General features: G+C 44.1%; 1 protein-coding gene across 1 annotated transcript in view; it reads left to right on the forward strand.

Moving 5' to 3' along the window:
* CDH4 (cadherin 4) overlaps window positions 1-15,573 on the forward strand; it is a 417,132-nt gene that overhangs the window by 380,545 nt on the left and 21,014 nt on the right. Inside the window, exon 9 of the mRNA XM_059480662.1 lies at window positions 13,256-13,441. Within this exon, the coding sequence (XP_059336645.1) occupies window positions 13,256-13,441 (186 nt within the window). The remainder of the gene's footprint in view (window positions 1-13,255; window positions 13,442-15,573) is intronic.

A 15,573-nucleotide genomic window follows, 5' to 3' on the forward strand; every position in this document is an offset into this window, starting at 1 on the left:
TGCCTGGGCTCCAGTCCCCTCAGTCAGATCCTGCTGAGCTCCATTTGCAACGGTGAGCTTCAAAACAGCAAAGAAGCAGGGAAAAAAACCTCAGCTCTTCCTTCAGGCTGAGAGATTGTGACTTCCAAGTGGCTGGGATGCAAAGATGCAAATAGGTCTGCTTTGGAGAAATGATATTTAATGGTCGTAGGAAACCAAAATCTGCATCCACGTCAGGCTGCCTTGGGGTTTCCTAAACACATTTACAGGCAGATGTACCCAGAGGCATTTGGAACATGGGAGTGTTCTGAGAAATCCCTTTTGCATGCATGCTCATGTTTTACAAATTCCTCTTACACTGTGGAGGGAGAGCCCAGCAGGAGTGGGATGTCACTGGGATTTCCTACAGACAGAAAATTGGACCAAGATCCCTTTGAGGGCTTCCTAAAAAGAGAGATCTTAACTGGCTGATCCAAGAAAAACTGGTGACAGTGGGTAGCTTGCTATCTCCCAGGCCCTTGGCACGTGTCCATCTGCCTCCTCCCTGTTCCTAGACCTTGGAAAAGATTAAGGGCTTAAATCCTGAGCCCTGTGTACATGACCTGCCGGTGTACAGGCTGAAGGTGCATGTGTAGCTGTCCTTGCAGGTCTCTCTGTCCCTGTCACTACACCTGTGCCGTTCAGGAAGCCTGCAGTGACATTTGGATGTAGATTAGCCCGGATCACACAGCGTTTTTAAATCATCAAAACTGTGCCTGTGGCATAATTTAGAGGCAGTTGTCACACAGGAACTGAAGTAGATGGCACAGGTCAGAGCTGGCAAGGGGAAGGAGCAGTGCTGTGGTGAGGGAATGTGCAGGACTGTGCTGTTTTACAGCTGAAGACAAACCCTGAGTTCTGTACAGTCCTGCAGACAGGCTTTATTGTTAAAAATCAATTATGCTTTCATGGAAATTCCCCAATGACTGTGTTCACTTGCAATTTTCCAGGTAAAACGAGGCTCAGCCACAGTACCCAGCAAAGCCCGGGCTGTTACAGAGCTGTCAGCCCCTAACTGAAATAAATTATTATATTCAAGTGAATCAGATATGCCCAGTAGCATTTGGGTATGTGAGCATCTACCTAATTCTGTGTGCATTTCCATTAAATATACAGTCAGTGAAGTCTTAAAAACCACAAATCAGTCTAGTTTTCCTAAATAAGACCCCAGTGCTTATAAATTGAAATGGGCTTTCTGCCTCTTGTTGCATGTCCCGGTGACAACCTTTGCCATGAACAATGAATTTAGATTAAGAATGTTAGGTTGGGAGGTAACAATAACAAACAGAGCACAAGGAGAAACAATATTCATTCTTCCCATCCTGTTACAGCCTTGTGCTGAACTCACCACAGTAATTATTCCAGGGCTTTGCTGTAGACACACAGGTTAACCATGATGAGGGAATTATTTACACCTGGATGTGCCTTTGGAGATGGATCCCCACCTCAGTGCAAAGCCTGTCCAGTGGAGCTGAGGATGTGGGATGCTCACACAGTTTAATTCTGTGAGAGATGGGGGGGATCCCCACTCCCAGTGCAGATTCCCTGGGAGCACTGGGGCTTTCCCAGCACAGCATCTCTGAGTGCCTGGAGGCCCTTCCAGTGCCGGGCCAGGGAACACAGGAAACACCTCCTGCTCTCTTGTGGATGCTCAAGTTTTGTTCTTTATTTTGTCACCTCTTTCATCTAAAATGAAAGCTATTTCTCGCTTTATGAGAAAACAATAATTCCTCATGTCTTAATGAAAAAAGCATCAGCCTGTTCTGTGATGTCTGGTAAGCCTTTACACCAGTGTAGCACAAGACAGAAAGGATGAGATACCTTTGAGACTGCCAAACAGATAGAGATACAGAGATGTATATGTATAAATACCAAATATAGATGTGCATATTGCTGGATCCAAAGCACAGATAGATGCTGATGCCAGGGAAACAGTCATCAATCATCTCCAAGTCTCTACTCACAGATAAATTGTGGTTTATATGAATTATTCCATTACATCGTGTGGGTATATATGCATTGATTTAAAAAAAAAGTCATCTTCTTGATAGAAGTCTCTTCCTAATAGACCCCATTAATCAAAACCTAAATTTACAGTGCCTTTTGTTTTGTGTATTTCCTTTCAGTACATTCATTTTCAAATTATCACTAAATTAATCGTGTACAGAGCTTTAAACTGGCTGCCACGTGGTGAAGCAGTTCTGGTTCCTCTCCATTACACTGACCATTAGTTATTAAGGCACAGTTCAAGGCTCTGTTTAGCCTGATTCTGCCCTGAACCTAATTGTAATCAGCTAGATTCTTCCTTCTAAATGGGTCAGTCACACAGAAAAAGCATCAAATGTAATCTTGAGATTGTGAAATAAAGCAGAGAAAAAGAAAAAAGAAGATAATTTTATTTCTTCTCATTGATACCTGCCTGGTGGTTAAAAGAAGGATTAAAATGAGGTCATTAAACTTTCCTTGGAGACAAAACCCAGACCTCAGTGGTAATGTGATTAATCAAATATAAAAGTGAAGCTGTTCTGAATGAATAACTCATTTTTATAGAATATCTAATTACTGAAATGTCGTCTGCTGCAGAAAAAAAAAAGGGGGGGGGGAAATTAATTGCAATAACAATTCAAGAAGATAAAGTTTTTCTGAATTAGGTCTACACAAGAAGCTAAATTGAGTTGATTAAGTAATTTTGGTTTCAGGAACACCCTTGATGGAAGTTAGTGGTAATGAATTTTTCAGACCTCAGAGTTTAAAATTGCCAAAGACCAGTGATTAAAAAAAAAAAACAAAACAAAACAAAACAAAACAAAACAAAACAAAACAAAAAAAAAAAAAAAAAAAAACCAGGAACGATAGTTCCATTACAAATTTCAATTTTTCTGTCATGAAAAAAAAATGTGGGGGTAGATATTAAAAAATAGTACTTGGTGTAAAATCAAGAATAAGACAAGCTCCTCTCCATGCTGGAGAGTGCAGTCTCAGTCAGCTGCAGCTCCTCACGGGAGGCAGAGGCAGGAGGAGCAGCAGATTCCATGTGCTGGGCATCCCTGCATGGGTTCCACCTGGAGCCCCCTGCCTGTGCAGTGCTCCAGGCTGTCACTCACAGGGTGGGTGGCACATCCGTCCCCAGCACCCAGAGATGCCCAGCCATGCATGGATGTGACACTGACTGGGCATTCGGCTTTCTGGCCTGCTGGTTTGTGCAGCTGGGTTAATGTTATAATTAATATTACAGTATAATTATATTAATAATATCATTTAAATTTTAATTAATATTTAATACCATCTAATATTATCAAAGCACAGACAACCCCCAGCCACGGCAGCGCCCGTCAGCCATCGCTCACTGTCCCCATTTGTCATCAGCCCTCTCATGTGAGCATCTCCAGAGCTGTCTCCTGGCTCAGTGTCTCATTTAACAGGGATTTCTCTCCTCCCCTGTTCAGTCTTTGCAGGATCTAGGGGGAGAAGCCCCAGACCACATCCCCACCCCGTGCTTTCCATGGAATTGTGCAGTGGGGAGGAGTTTCCAGGCAGGTGTGAGCTCCCTGTGTGCAGGGAGGTGTGACAGGGCCACGTGGCACTGGCAGGATCTCTGCAGGCAGAGGAGATGCAGAGGGAAATGCCCAGAAATGCCCTTGTTACTCTCTGCTGGGCTGCCATGGAAATCACCCTGGGCTGCACCACCAGATCCGAGTGTGGGGATCAGATGCTGTTCCCATCATCTCTGCTGTATCACTCAGGCTACAATTTTAATGAGAAATCAGACATTGATGCTCCTCTATCACATACCTACCCATGTTTTTTGTCTGACATTTTTCCACCTGTAGCATTTCCCTCCAATTTGAATGGTTTCTTGTAGATGTTGTGCCTCTTTCTGCTTTTTGGTTATATACAAAATATATATATGTAATTCTCCTCCTCAACCCAGAGCTGGCCTTGGAAAGCCTCATTCAGTTGTCTGAATTCAGACACCCAGCACCATCATGGTTAGGCTGGATATCCACACAGCCCTGGCATGTCCCAGGCAAACACCCATTTGTGCTGGATTACTTCATTATCTCTCAAATCCTCAGCATCTCAGGCATGGGTGTGAGGCTGAGAAATTTAAATACATTCTATGACTCCGTTATTGGAAAGCACTGAAATAAATCCCCTCCTGGGGTTGGCTGACTTCCTTGGGTCGGCAGGTTTTTAATTCTTCAATATTCTTTTGCTTTAAAAACAGTTGCTTCTGAGGGCTGTCATTTTAAGAGGATATATATCTGGAACTTCATTAAGTACATTTCACTTAGGAAATCTTTAGTGACATGCTGTGGGGGAAGAAAAAGGGAGATTTAGCAAAGGATTTGGGAGTGCTGTGAGTTTTCTCTTATCAAATCTTTCTAACTGTCCAGGATGTCTTAAAGCTTCCCAGTTGTAGAAGAAAGGGTCACACCACAGAGAGCAGCCAGTTAAAATCAGAGAATGGGTGAAAGGTTTACAAAGTTTTTTCGGAATAGTGCAATAACAGGTTTTGATTGCTAAAAAATAAAAAAGAAGAAATAATAGTCTTTTCTTTCCTGAATTTACAACCCATCTTTTCTTTGACCCGGTATCCTGTGTTTCTCACTGCATTCCTCTTGCTCCATTCCACAGGAAATGTTATAAACAAGAATTTCAGCAAGAAGCCTCTTTTTCCTGGCAAGGCTGATTAATGACTCAGTATTTAATGTAGTCTTTTCTGTTACAGCTCTGAGTTACTGTAAACAGACAGGCATTTCTCTGGAATGCCAGATTCTCACCTAGGTGAAGGTGGCAGAGAGCTGGGCTAGGTGACCTGTACAGGCCCCTTCCAACACAAACCATTCTGTAATTCTGAGATTTTAGGCACTGCATCCTTTCCTGTAGGAGCCCTGGCACGAATCTCCTGTGAGTGCAGGTTCTCACTCCACTGGCAGACACTGCCATAATATTTTAAGCATCAGTAAGGACATACAGAAATGGCCATTGTGTCACAAGTGCAGAAGATCATGTCTTTAAACTGCAGAATAAACCACATTTTCAGAATAAGGCACCTCCTTCAGTGTCTTTCTCCTGCAAGACTGCTCCATCCAGTCAGAACCCCTTTTTTTGGCCAGAACAGAGGGTCTTCAGTGCCTGATGATCTTCCAATCTACTCATTAAAAAAACCCCCAACCCCCCTGTGAGTTAATTCTGTGACTAATGTGGAAATAACAGAGATTCAGATTGCAGTGCAGAGGAAGTTTGAGCAGGAATCAGTGTGCAGAAGGGCTGAGCTGTGCTGCACAGGAAACTTGTTAAAAATCTCAATACCAGGATTATAGCATATGTAAAAATCAGTTTCAGTACTCTCATAATTCTTTCTTTCCCAAATACCCATCTTGAGATCCCAGAGGCACATGAGCAGCTTTCATATGCCTTAAAATCTGAAAAAAAATTAAATTAAAAACTCATTATGGGGAATGGGCAGTTAATAAGAAAATCCTAAACCAGACTTACCAGCTTAAGGCCCTTCTTTATGAAACTTTATTACAGGTGCCTGAATTGAAACATCCCCTCCCAGACACATCTCACCAAGAGACACAGAGCCAGACCTGTGGAGTACATTTTGCTCACTTAGGAGCTGAGCTCTCTCACTCAATTTTTGCTGCTCTGGTTTACATGTAAATCAGGGAAATCTTGTTTTTCATACTGTTGTTCAAAGCAGCGTGGTTTTTTGCTGCTTTGCAGTTTGCAGGAGAGGGAAATGCGAGGCCTGACGTGCCAACAAATGAATTGATTGCATCCTCTTTTTAGGGAGCTGATTGTTTCAGAGAGTAAAAGTACATTGGAAAGCTCCCTTGTGCCATGGTTATATACACAATATCCTAATTCTTCTATGATATATCCTAATTTTCCTCCTCAACCCAGAGCTGGTCTTGGAGAGCCAGCAGGGGGGATGCAGGGGGCACTGCTTTGGCAATTCCAGGTCAGGGTATCACATACCTATCCACATTTCTTGTGTGACATTTTTCCACCTGTAGCATTTCCCCCAAATTTCCGTGGTTTCTTGTAGATGTTGTGCCTCTTTCTGCTTTTTGTTTCTATACAAAATACCCTAATTCTCCTCCTTAACCCAGAGCTGGCCTTGGAGAGCCTCATTAAGCCATGGTGGTTCAGTTTGAGCTGGTGGAGCCTCCCAGCTGGGAAGCAGAACAAGTTTCTTCTGGCTTGTTTCACCCCAGCCCATACCAACCAGTTTGGGCTCCCAGTGGAGCTCAGAGCCTGGGATCAGCTCATCCCATCCCTGCCAGCCTTCCTGGGGCTTTTCCTGGCAGCTCAGCCAGGATCACAGGGCTCTGTGGCAATGCGCTGGGGAGATAATAGGCTAATCCAGGCTGACCTGATGGATTTATCCAGTAACACATGAATTAATGATTTTCTCAGCATTCTGCCCCAGCGCAGGGCACGGCTCCAGCCCCTTCTGCAGCTGCCTCAGGAGACACACAAGTCACTTCAGCCTTTGCTTCTGCAGCTGAAGGGAAGCATAGGGCTGTCAAGCACTGTGGAGTTATGATGTATCTGTTCAAAACTGTTCTGTTATATAAATGTATGTATATAAGGGGTTTTTTTTTAAGAATGAGGCTTTGTAGGCAGTTCCAGCTGTTTTAAAATCTATGTCTCTATTTTAAAGAGAGCATTGCTAATTACACCTGACAATCAAATAGTCTGCAGAAAAGTATCAGCCACCTTTTCCTGCTGTTCATTCCGTGGGCAAGAAACAAAGGTATGTTAGACAAGAGAGCAAATGAAATGTTCAAAGGATCATTGTCTAAAACTGAAAAATAAAGGGCTGTGCTATCAGATCAGAATTTTAATGTATATTGTTTCCACTGGTTCCTGACATAAAATCTTTCATTGTTGGGTATCACCATTTTTAAAGGTCACTGTTGCAAAGGCTACATCATTTAGAGGAGATGAGATCCCATTTTGGATAAATTCACAATTTTTGTTCCTAACAAGGAGATAGTATCAGGATTTGAATGTACAAGAGTGTCGGTTTACGGATTAAAGGCTTTTGTGTTCTGGAAACCACACTATGCCAGATTTCATGAGTTTCAGTGAGATGTGCAAGTCCCCAAAGTCAAGTAGGTTGATTAAAGTGGTTCTTTATAGCCTTTGAAATAGAGATAAAGTACAACTTTCCTACACGGGTTAATGTAGAATTTTTTTTTTTCTTGACAAGGCTATATGCCTTGCAAGGACATAATTTAATCTCTTTTTAAACCTTTCATATGAACATTGTAAAAAGCTCCTTTGTGTTGTAATGCATTTTTATAAAATATCTAAATTTCTATGCAAACTTCAGACCTCATTTCTTAAGATATATTTATTTGGAAATGGTTATCTTGCAGCAGAATGGTGTCTTGTGTCATCATTTCTGCAGCATCTTTTCATACTATCAAAAGAATGTAACATCTGATAATGAAAAAAAATTAGTGCTCTTTGTTAGATATGCAAACTACTTTTTTTTTTTTTCAATATCCTTTTACTATTATGTGCTCTGAACTCCTGGCAAGTACTCAAAGAGTCTTTGAACCAAGGTGAAACCCACATGTTCCTTCCTCACACGGAGTCTGAAGTAAGAGCGTTTTCTTTTGCTGCTTCTGAAGGAGAGGGTATTGCTTTATTCTCCTCTGCTGCAGCTTTGTCTTCATATTCAGGGAGTAAAATTTGTATGTTGATCCAGAGTTAGTCATTACTTGAGATTTTGAAAAAATGACACCAAAGAGTAAAGCCAGGGGCTGTCACCTGTGGTAGGTAGGAGGTTGTCCATGCTCCAGCCTGAGATCAGCTTCACAAGTGCCAAACTTCAGGGCTTGCTGTTGTTTTTCAAACCCTTCCAAAGAGAAATAAACCAGCGCATGGAGACCACGCTGAGCACCACTGGAGCTTCCTGCACAAACTCCTGTGAGCAGGTGGGTGCCTTGTGTGCAGCACAGCCTGCTCAGAGCTGAGAGGGCTCCTCTGCAGGCAGGGGAGCTGCTGTAGTGGCACAAACTGCTGAGGACAAAGGCACAACCTCCAAAGCATCTTTTCAGAGCTGGTGAGCTCATTGTCATGCACTTCCTTGGGTGGGCTGGGCAGGGCTGAGCCCTGCCTGAGCACCACCAGGTGATGCCTGCAGCCCAGGCATCCCTTTGAGAGGGAGCTGGGTGTGAATGCATGGATGGGCTGTCGAGGAGATCCACGTGGATGTGAAGCTGAAGCAGTGCATGGGATTTTGTGGCCATGAACCTGGAAAAACAACAGCCCAGAGGTTTATGGAGGGGCTGCTAGCTGGTGGAATGCAGAGCAGCCTCAAAAAGCAGTGAGGACATCAGTGGTGATCACTGGAGACCTCACCGGAGTGAGTAGTTTAATAAAACCAGAAATGAGCATCTCAAAGCCTGGCTTTCAAAATAAGGCAGAATTTACAGGGGTTTTGTGGGGATTTGAGCAAGCTCATGGTCTCCTTTGCACACAGTGGAGGGAGACCCTGGCAGTCCCTATGTGACTGTCACAGCAGCTGAGAGCTGGGATAACTCACAGCCCAGCACAGCCATCCCCACAGAAAACTATATTGGAAATTAAAGGTCACAGAATTGATAGTAAGGCTTAAGAAAACAGCAATTAGTCTGCTAGGAAGAAAAGCTAAATTACCAGTAGTAGGAGTAGAGGGGAGGGGGGGAAAGAGCATTATTGATCTAAATATCAAGTTGGCAGATACACAGAGTACAATCTAGAAGTTTTTTACACCTCTGGGCTCATTCAACCCACACAATAAAAAATGCAGGCCTATAAAGATGGAATAAGAAGCAATCAATTAGGATGGCATTTGCTTGTTTCCGTGCTGCAGTTGGGCAGGCACATCACAGTTAATGATTTATTAGGAGATTTTCTCCTTCCCCCCCCCCCCCCCCCCCATTTTACACAGACTGCTGCCACCAGACCACAGTTGTTTATTAATTTTTCCTGCTTTTCAAGAATCTTTGTTGGCAGAAAAGGCAAACCCTTGCCTGGGGTGCCAGCCTGGGGTTGGGGGGATGCCCTGAGGTGTGAGGAGCTGTGGGTTTGATTCAAACAGTGGAGCCCCCTGAGTGCTGGGATCCCTGGCTGCACATCACCTCATCTCCTAATGGGGCAGGCTGGCAGCAGGAACTGGGGAGGGATGGGACCCCCCACCACCCCATGCACTCTCATTTCAGTTTCTACCAGCCCAATGGACCTGGAGAGAAGATCCAGCACTTTGCAGCAGTCATACCTGTCTGGGGAGGGGCTCAGTGTCCAATAAGAGCACTGAGATGCCCTTATTCTTCTGTTAATCCATAGCTATAGGTCGTGGAACACTGCTTGTCCAGGCAATTCAGCCTTCATAAACCACTGCTGCCTGGAACAAATGTTGGGTCATCATTGGAGGCAACAGAAAGATCTTTCCTGCAGACATTCCTCTGAACAAGTCTTTGCCTTTGCAGCTTTTTAGCAAAACCAGCCAGGGAAAGAAGTAAGAACATTTGAAAAAAATGGAATTCCCTTTAGAAGGAAGCCTGAATAATTATCCTTGTGTTCATCTGTCTCAGTCCCACACCTCCCTAGGAGTGGCTGCAGTAGCTAATTGGTTTTACTCAGCTGTGCATGGCTTCACTGCCCAGACTCCAGATTTATTGCACAAAGTCAAGTCATGGTGTGAATTCATCATTTGTCCCCCACATCAATCCCTTTCTCCTCTGCAGCGATATTTGTCTGTGTGTTTATGTGCTGTCAGGTCCAAATGACATGAAAGACAAATTCTGGGATTAACCAATTTTAGTATCAACCCAAAAATCGGAATGAATTATTTCCTTTTCAGCAAGGCATAACTTCAGAGGGGCCAGCTCAAGGGGAGTGGGAGAAGGAGTTTTGCAAGCACAGGCATTTATAGGAGGGGAAGAAAAAATACCCCTCAGAATTTAAGAACATGCCAGTTTCAGAACAAATCCCTATCTGAGAAGGGAAGTGTGTAACAATCAGCCAGAGAAATCATTATGAGTGGTCTTTAAAATTTTTCTGGAAATCAAGGACTTCAAATGCAACAATTGAAAGTGAGGCTAAATGAAATACAGGGGAATATGAATAAATGCTACAGGTATCGGTCAAGCACTGCTTTATCAATCTTGTGTTTACTCCAGCAGCTCCTCTGTTGCCCATTGTTTTACCTTGTTTGAATAGATATGCTTCTCTTTATTTGAAAATCAATTGTAATCTTATGAAAGAGAACTTAGAGCAGAGGGAATGCTGGAAAGCAGCATAGTGAAAGATGTTCATTATCCTGAATTACTCCAGGGTAGGGAGGGAATGACATTAAAGAAGTGTGGGTAGCTTTGAGCTGCCATCCTTCCTTTAGCAGGTGTAATTTAATGTCATTACTTAATTTTATTAAAGGTAAAGACAATTGTGGACAATACACATTACAGCATTTACCTATAATAATGATAGTGGGGGAGTGAGAGAGGGAGGAAAGGCAGACTCCAGTTTGAATTCCCTGTAGCTGCTGATCTGTAGCTGATGAAAATTACTCTTTTCTTCATGGCACATCTCTCCAAGATTTGCTTTTTACCCTGAATAGCTTTGGATGGCTCCTTTGATTCCAGTGAAGGTGCTCTGTTCTCCTCAGAATAATACTTTGCTTTATAAGCACAGTAAGCAGTATCCACTCTCAATTCTGCTTAGGACTGATAATTTCCTAACTGTACCTGACAGAGGTCAACAACAAGGGGATGAACCCCTGGATTGCCCAGGATGTGCTGAGCACTGTGGTATTCACCCCAGGGAAAAGCTTTATAGGCTGCTGTGATCTTCCTCCAGGCTTTACATTGGCATGTGCTTGTGTATTTATATTTTTAATATAACATTATGTTTTAAAATGTGTAAGCTTTGTCACTGTGGGCTGAAAATAGATGTTGTGATGGCTGCTAGAGGAGCTGCTGTAAAATCAGTGTGGGGCTTTTCCATGTGACCCAAACTCATTGGCAGCACCTGGGCTGTGACCTACTGAAGATGTTCAGGGATCATTTAGGACTGGCCCTCTTAAATGGGTTAAATGCAGCTGATGGTTTGTTCTTGATGACTTCATTCTGTTTGGTTCTGCAGGGCATGAGCCCAGGATTGACAGATGAAATCTGTGGTCCTGAGTTGAAGATTTGAGGTGGTTTCACAGAGTGTTTAACTCCTTTGGAATTACAGAATGATACCTTGTTGTCAGCAGTGCAGCCTAAAAGAGACTGGGGGCTCATCAGCTTGTCACTGCTGCCATGCCATACAACATTAATTTAATGTAATGGGCAATAACTAGTGTGGATTTAGGAAGAGATGATCCTGTTTAACTAATCTGCTTCAGTTCAGACAGGGTTGATAGTAGAGTGTACAGATGACATAATCTAATGGATTTTTCAAGAGGCTTTTGATAAATTTCCATATATTTCCCTTGCTTAAGCTGTGCGCCGCAGAGACTCCAAATTGGGCAAGAGAATGGGTAAAGAACAAGTGAAATCAGGGGAAATAAAGAGAAAAGAAGAGCTGTAGCATGTAGCAGAATAAGAATTATCCTGCAGCTTCCCACTGTTCTTCCCCACCTCTCTGCATGGCTGGAAAGAGATGCCATCTGCATTCACTAATGAAAACTTGTTTAGGACAGGTGCATAGCAGAAAAGAGGGCAAGATGCCATTCAGGATACCACTAAAGGGCAAATTTAAATTCACATTAGCATAAGGCAGATTGAATATTTTTGCTGTCAGCAGTGAAATAATATATACTAAACACAAGCATCCGTACCGGAGAGATGCCAAAGGACAGGGATGGGTTAGGAGGGGAAACGGACTCTTGTGCTAACAAAGGAATGATTTATTATCATTCACACAACCTGGCATTTGTGCACACCAAAGGCCAGATTTTAGAAGTGCTCAGCTCCTGCAGTTTGGGGCCAGAATTTCAGTTGCAGACTCGGAGCCAGCCGCTCCCGGCGTTTCCCCAGTGTTTAATTTGCCATATGTCAATCACAGTGTTGATTTGCAAGTGCTGCTAATAGGCAGTGCTGAGACATGAGGACAGTTGAAAATTTGGGGAATGTGTCTTGCTGGCAGCTTTTGAGCCCCAAACACTGGAAGGATTCACAGGCCAGGATCCCTGATCAGCCATGAGATAAATCAGGGACTGGAAAGCAGGAAAGAATGCAGTTAATGTGTCAGGATGTGCCTGAACGGGACATGCTCCATGAAATCAGTGCTAAATGAGAGAATTAAGCACCAGGAAAGGCTGTAGCAAAATCACAAGAAACACTTCAAATAATGAGACAAAATCAGGGGCAAGAAAGAAATAAAATGAAGTAAAATCACTGAAGAGGCAATAAAATGCCATCATTGAAATCTGAGTGAGGCAAAATACCTTGGGATAAACGGAGATAGTCATGCTAAATATTCAGACATTTCAGTATGCCATTTTCCCCTGCTGTTGACAATTAACTCTCTGGTTGCTGTAATTAAGCAAGAATATCAAGAATATTTTTTGTTGGATTCCTTGGAGCACTTGCTGAATCTTGTGCAGTGGCTGTGCCATAGAGGGTTTGTTCTTCTTTAGGCTGAAAGATGAAGTTAGGCTTTTGGGAAATGCTCCAAGGAAAAAAATAGGAAAAGTCTTGCCTGTTCCTCATAATAAACCGGAGGACCAAGCTGTGGATCTTCCTCGAGATGTGATTTCAGAAATCAAGGAAGCAGCTCAGAAAGCAATTCTGCAAATCCAACCTATGGGAATCCCAGAGGACATTTATACAGAAGTAAAGCAGGGAATATCTGAGCCATTCACCTCTTTCACAGATTGCTTTACTCAAGCAGTGGAAAGGCAGTGCAGTGTTCTCTTGGGGGTCAGCACCTGTCAGCACAGAAAGTCTAAAATCCTCAGTAACCAGGGTTCCAACAGAAAAGCAGAATTGAGAAAGAGAAGTGTTGCTCATTACAGATGGTCCTCTTCACAGGACTGGCATCCCAATGGGCATGGTGATGGAGGAAGAGGGGAGGGAGGTGTGAGGGTGGACAGAAAGCTCCCTCCATGACCACTCCTGTCTTTCTTTGCAGTACTCAGGAGAGGTGCCTGAGAACAGAGTGGAGGTCGTGGTGGCAAACCTGACGGTGTGAGGATGGACAGAAAGCTCCCTCCATGACCACCCCTCTCTTTCCTTTGCAGTACTCAGGAGAGGTGCCTGAGAACAGAGTGGAGGTCGTGGTGGCAAACCTGACGGTGCTGGACCGGGACCAGCCGCACTCTCCCAACTGGAACGCCATCTACCGCATCATCAGCGGGGACCCCTCGGGCCACTTCACCATCCGCACGGACCCCGTCACCAACGAGGGCATGGTCACCGTGGTGAAGGTGAGGGGGAGCCAGAGACACTGTGTTTGTCACCCTACAGCTGCAGGGATGGCCAGGAGCCTGCAGTTGTTCGTGCCTTCCCTGGCTGGAAGTGCGAGTGTTTGGATCTGTTGTTCCCCATCTCTCTGTGTGTAGGAGGCCTGAGTACTCTCCAGCATATGGCTCTGGTTCTGGGTTTTCTGGGTTTCCCAGCTCAGCCCAGCCCACTGTGAGCTTTCAGAAAGCCTCACATGCTGAAGGGATTCCCAGCACCAGAGCCTGACCTCCACCTCCTGCTTCTCCTGAGATCTGAGCTCTGTAAGAGGGAATGAGCCTGGGCTGGGCAGCCTTGCCCCTCTTGAGCCAGGAAAGCCCCTGTTTGCTGTGGATCAAGGGCACTGTTTCACTGTCTGGGTCAGTCAAGTTGTTCTCTGTGAAAGCAGGGAGTGTCGGAGACCTCAGGAGGAGTGAGTTTTCTGGTAACAGAAGGGAAGGAAATTTTCCTTTTGACTGAGTTGTTTGGCAGCAAAACTGCTGGAGGGATTTTCCTTTTCCTGGTATTGAGTGATAAACACACAGTATAGGACAGGTCCTCCATTCAGGACAGCTCCACTCAAAGCCACCCCCAGGTGGATCAGCAGAAGATCTTGTCTAAAGAGTTCCAAGAAATCAAACCAGAAATATCCACCATTCTTCCCTCCATGTGCTGATAGAGCTGGAAGCCTCAAGATACCTGCAGCAAGTGCCAAATTGTGTTTCCTTCCTTGCCTCCATGTTTCCAAAGAACATGACTCTATCTTCATTGGAGCATTTGCTTCTCTTGCAGTTGTGAGGCCAGTGAGTGTTTCTGCAGTCATTACACACAGCCAGGACACCACTGGATCCCTCAGCATTCACTGAAGCTCTTCCCAGATAAGATGCCTGTGGGTGCTCCCTCTGACTACAAAAACCAGCAGAGACATCACACAGAGGCTGTTGAGATGTGCAGGAGCTGCACAACACACACTGTGCACTGCACATGGGAAGGATTAATGGGGTGGATAAAGGCAGCACCTTCTGACAAGTCTGGCCTTCCCTCACAAAAAGTTTTAATCAACAACACAGGTAGAAATGCTAAGTTTAAAGAGCAGCATAATTCAAGGATAGCTCTGTGTTGAGCCCTGTTTGCTTGTTATTATCTAAACAAGCTGCAGTGATTCCTAATGTGCAGTTTGTGTCTTAGGAGAGGTGGCATCAGTGAGGTCACATTTGCAGGAACGTGTGAGCCTGTCCTGTTCCCTGACCCCTGGCTATGTGTGTGTGTCTGCAGATGCTGCTCTGCTGAAACTTCAAGGGACACACCATCCTACCTGCCAGATGGTATTTCAGCAGGGTCCTCTCATTTATCACTTTTTATTGCTCTGTGATGATGGTTGACACCCTTACTATGAAACCTCTTCAAGCTTAGACATGTGTATATGGTTGCATGTATGTGTGTAAGCATACACATATCCAAATCTATATTTTCTGCTTAAACAGAAAACATTCAACGAAGAAAAGTGCAAAAATTTAACTTCCACTGACATCAGCAGCCAGTCTGAAATTGAAATGCCAACATTTCCACTGCAAGTAGGGGAGGACCCCTTATTTTTAATCTTGCAAAGTGTCAGGACAGTAGTTTAAAGGCACATCAAAGTGAACAACAGGGGATTTGCATGATCAACACTGCTGCACAAGGACTTGTGCATAATGAACCCTCCCTTATTCACAACTTGCAGGCAGAAAGCAGGGCAGATTTGTCAAGACACCATTGATGCTGGTGTTGATTTTCCACTGCTGTGTAACCCACAGTGATCACAAAGCAGAGAACCACATGAAAATCCCATCTGTCTCATCAAGCTGAGCTCAGAGCTTGAAATTGCATTGGATGTCTTCACTACATCACCTCACCTGATCCCCCTGGGCACAGGGTTCCCTACCCTGTCTGGGTGGGAGGCTTTTTGGTGTATTTTCAGCAAGGAGAATGAGTGAAATTGCTTGTGATTAAATTTTCATGGTGAAGAAGGGAAGACTCTTAGGATTCCACCTTCTTTGAAATATTTTGTTCTCTGTTAATAAGTGAATATGTTTAAAGATTTGGGGCATGTATTCTCATCAGACTGGGTGGCCAGTCA

This window comes from Ammospiza nelsoni, chromosome 12 (genome assembly GCF_027579445.1).
Source record: "Ammospiza nelsoni isolate bAmmNel1 chromosome 12, bAmmNel1.pri, whole genome shotgun sequence".
NCBI lineage: Eukaryota > Metazoa > Chordata > Aves > Passeriformes > Passerellidae > Ammospiza > Ammospiza nelsoni.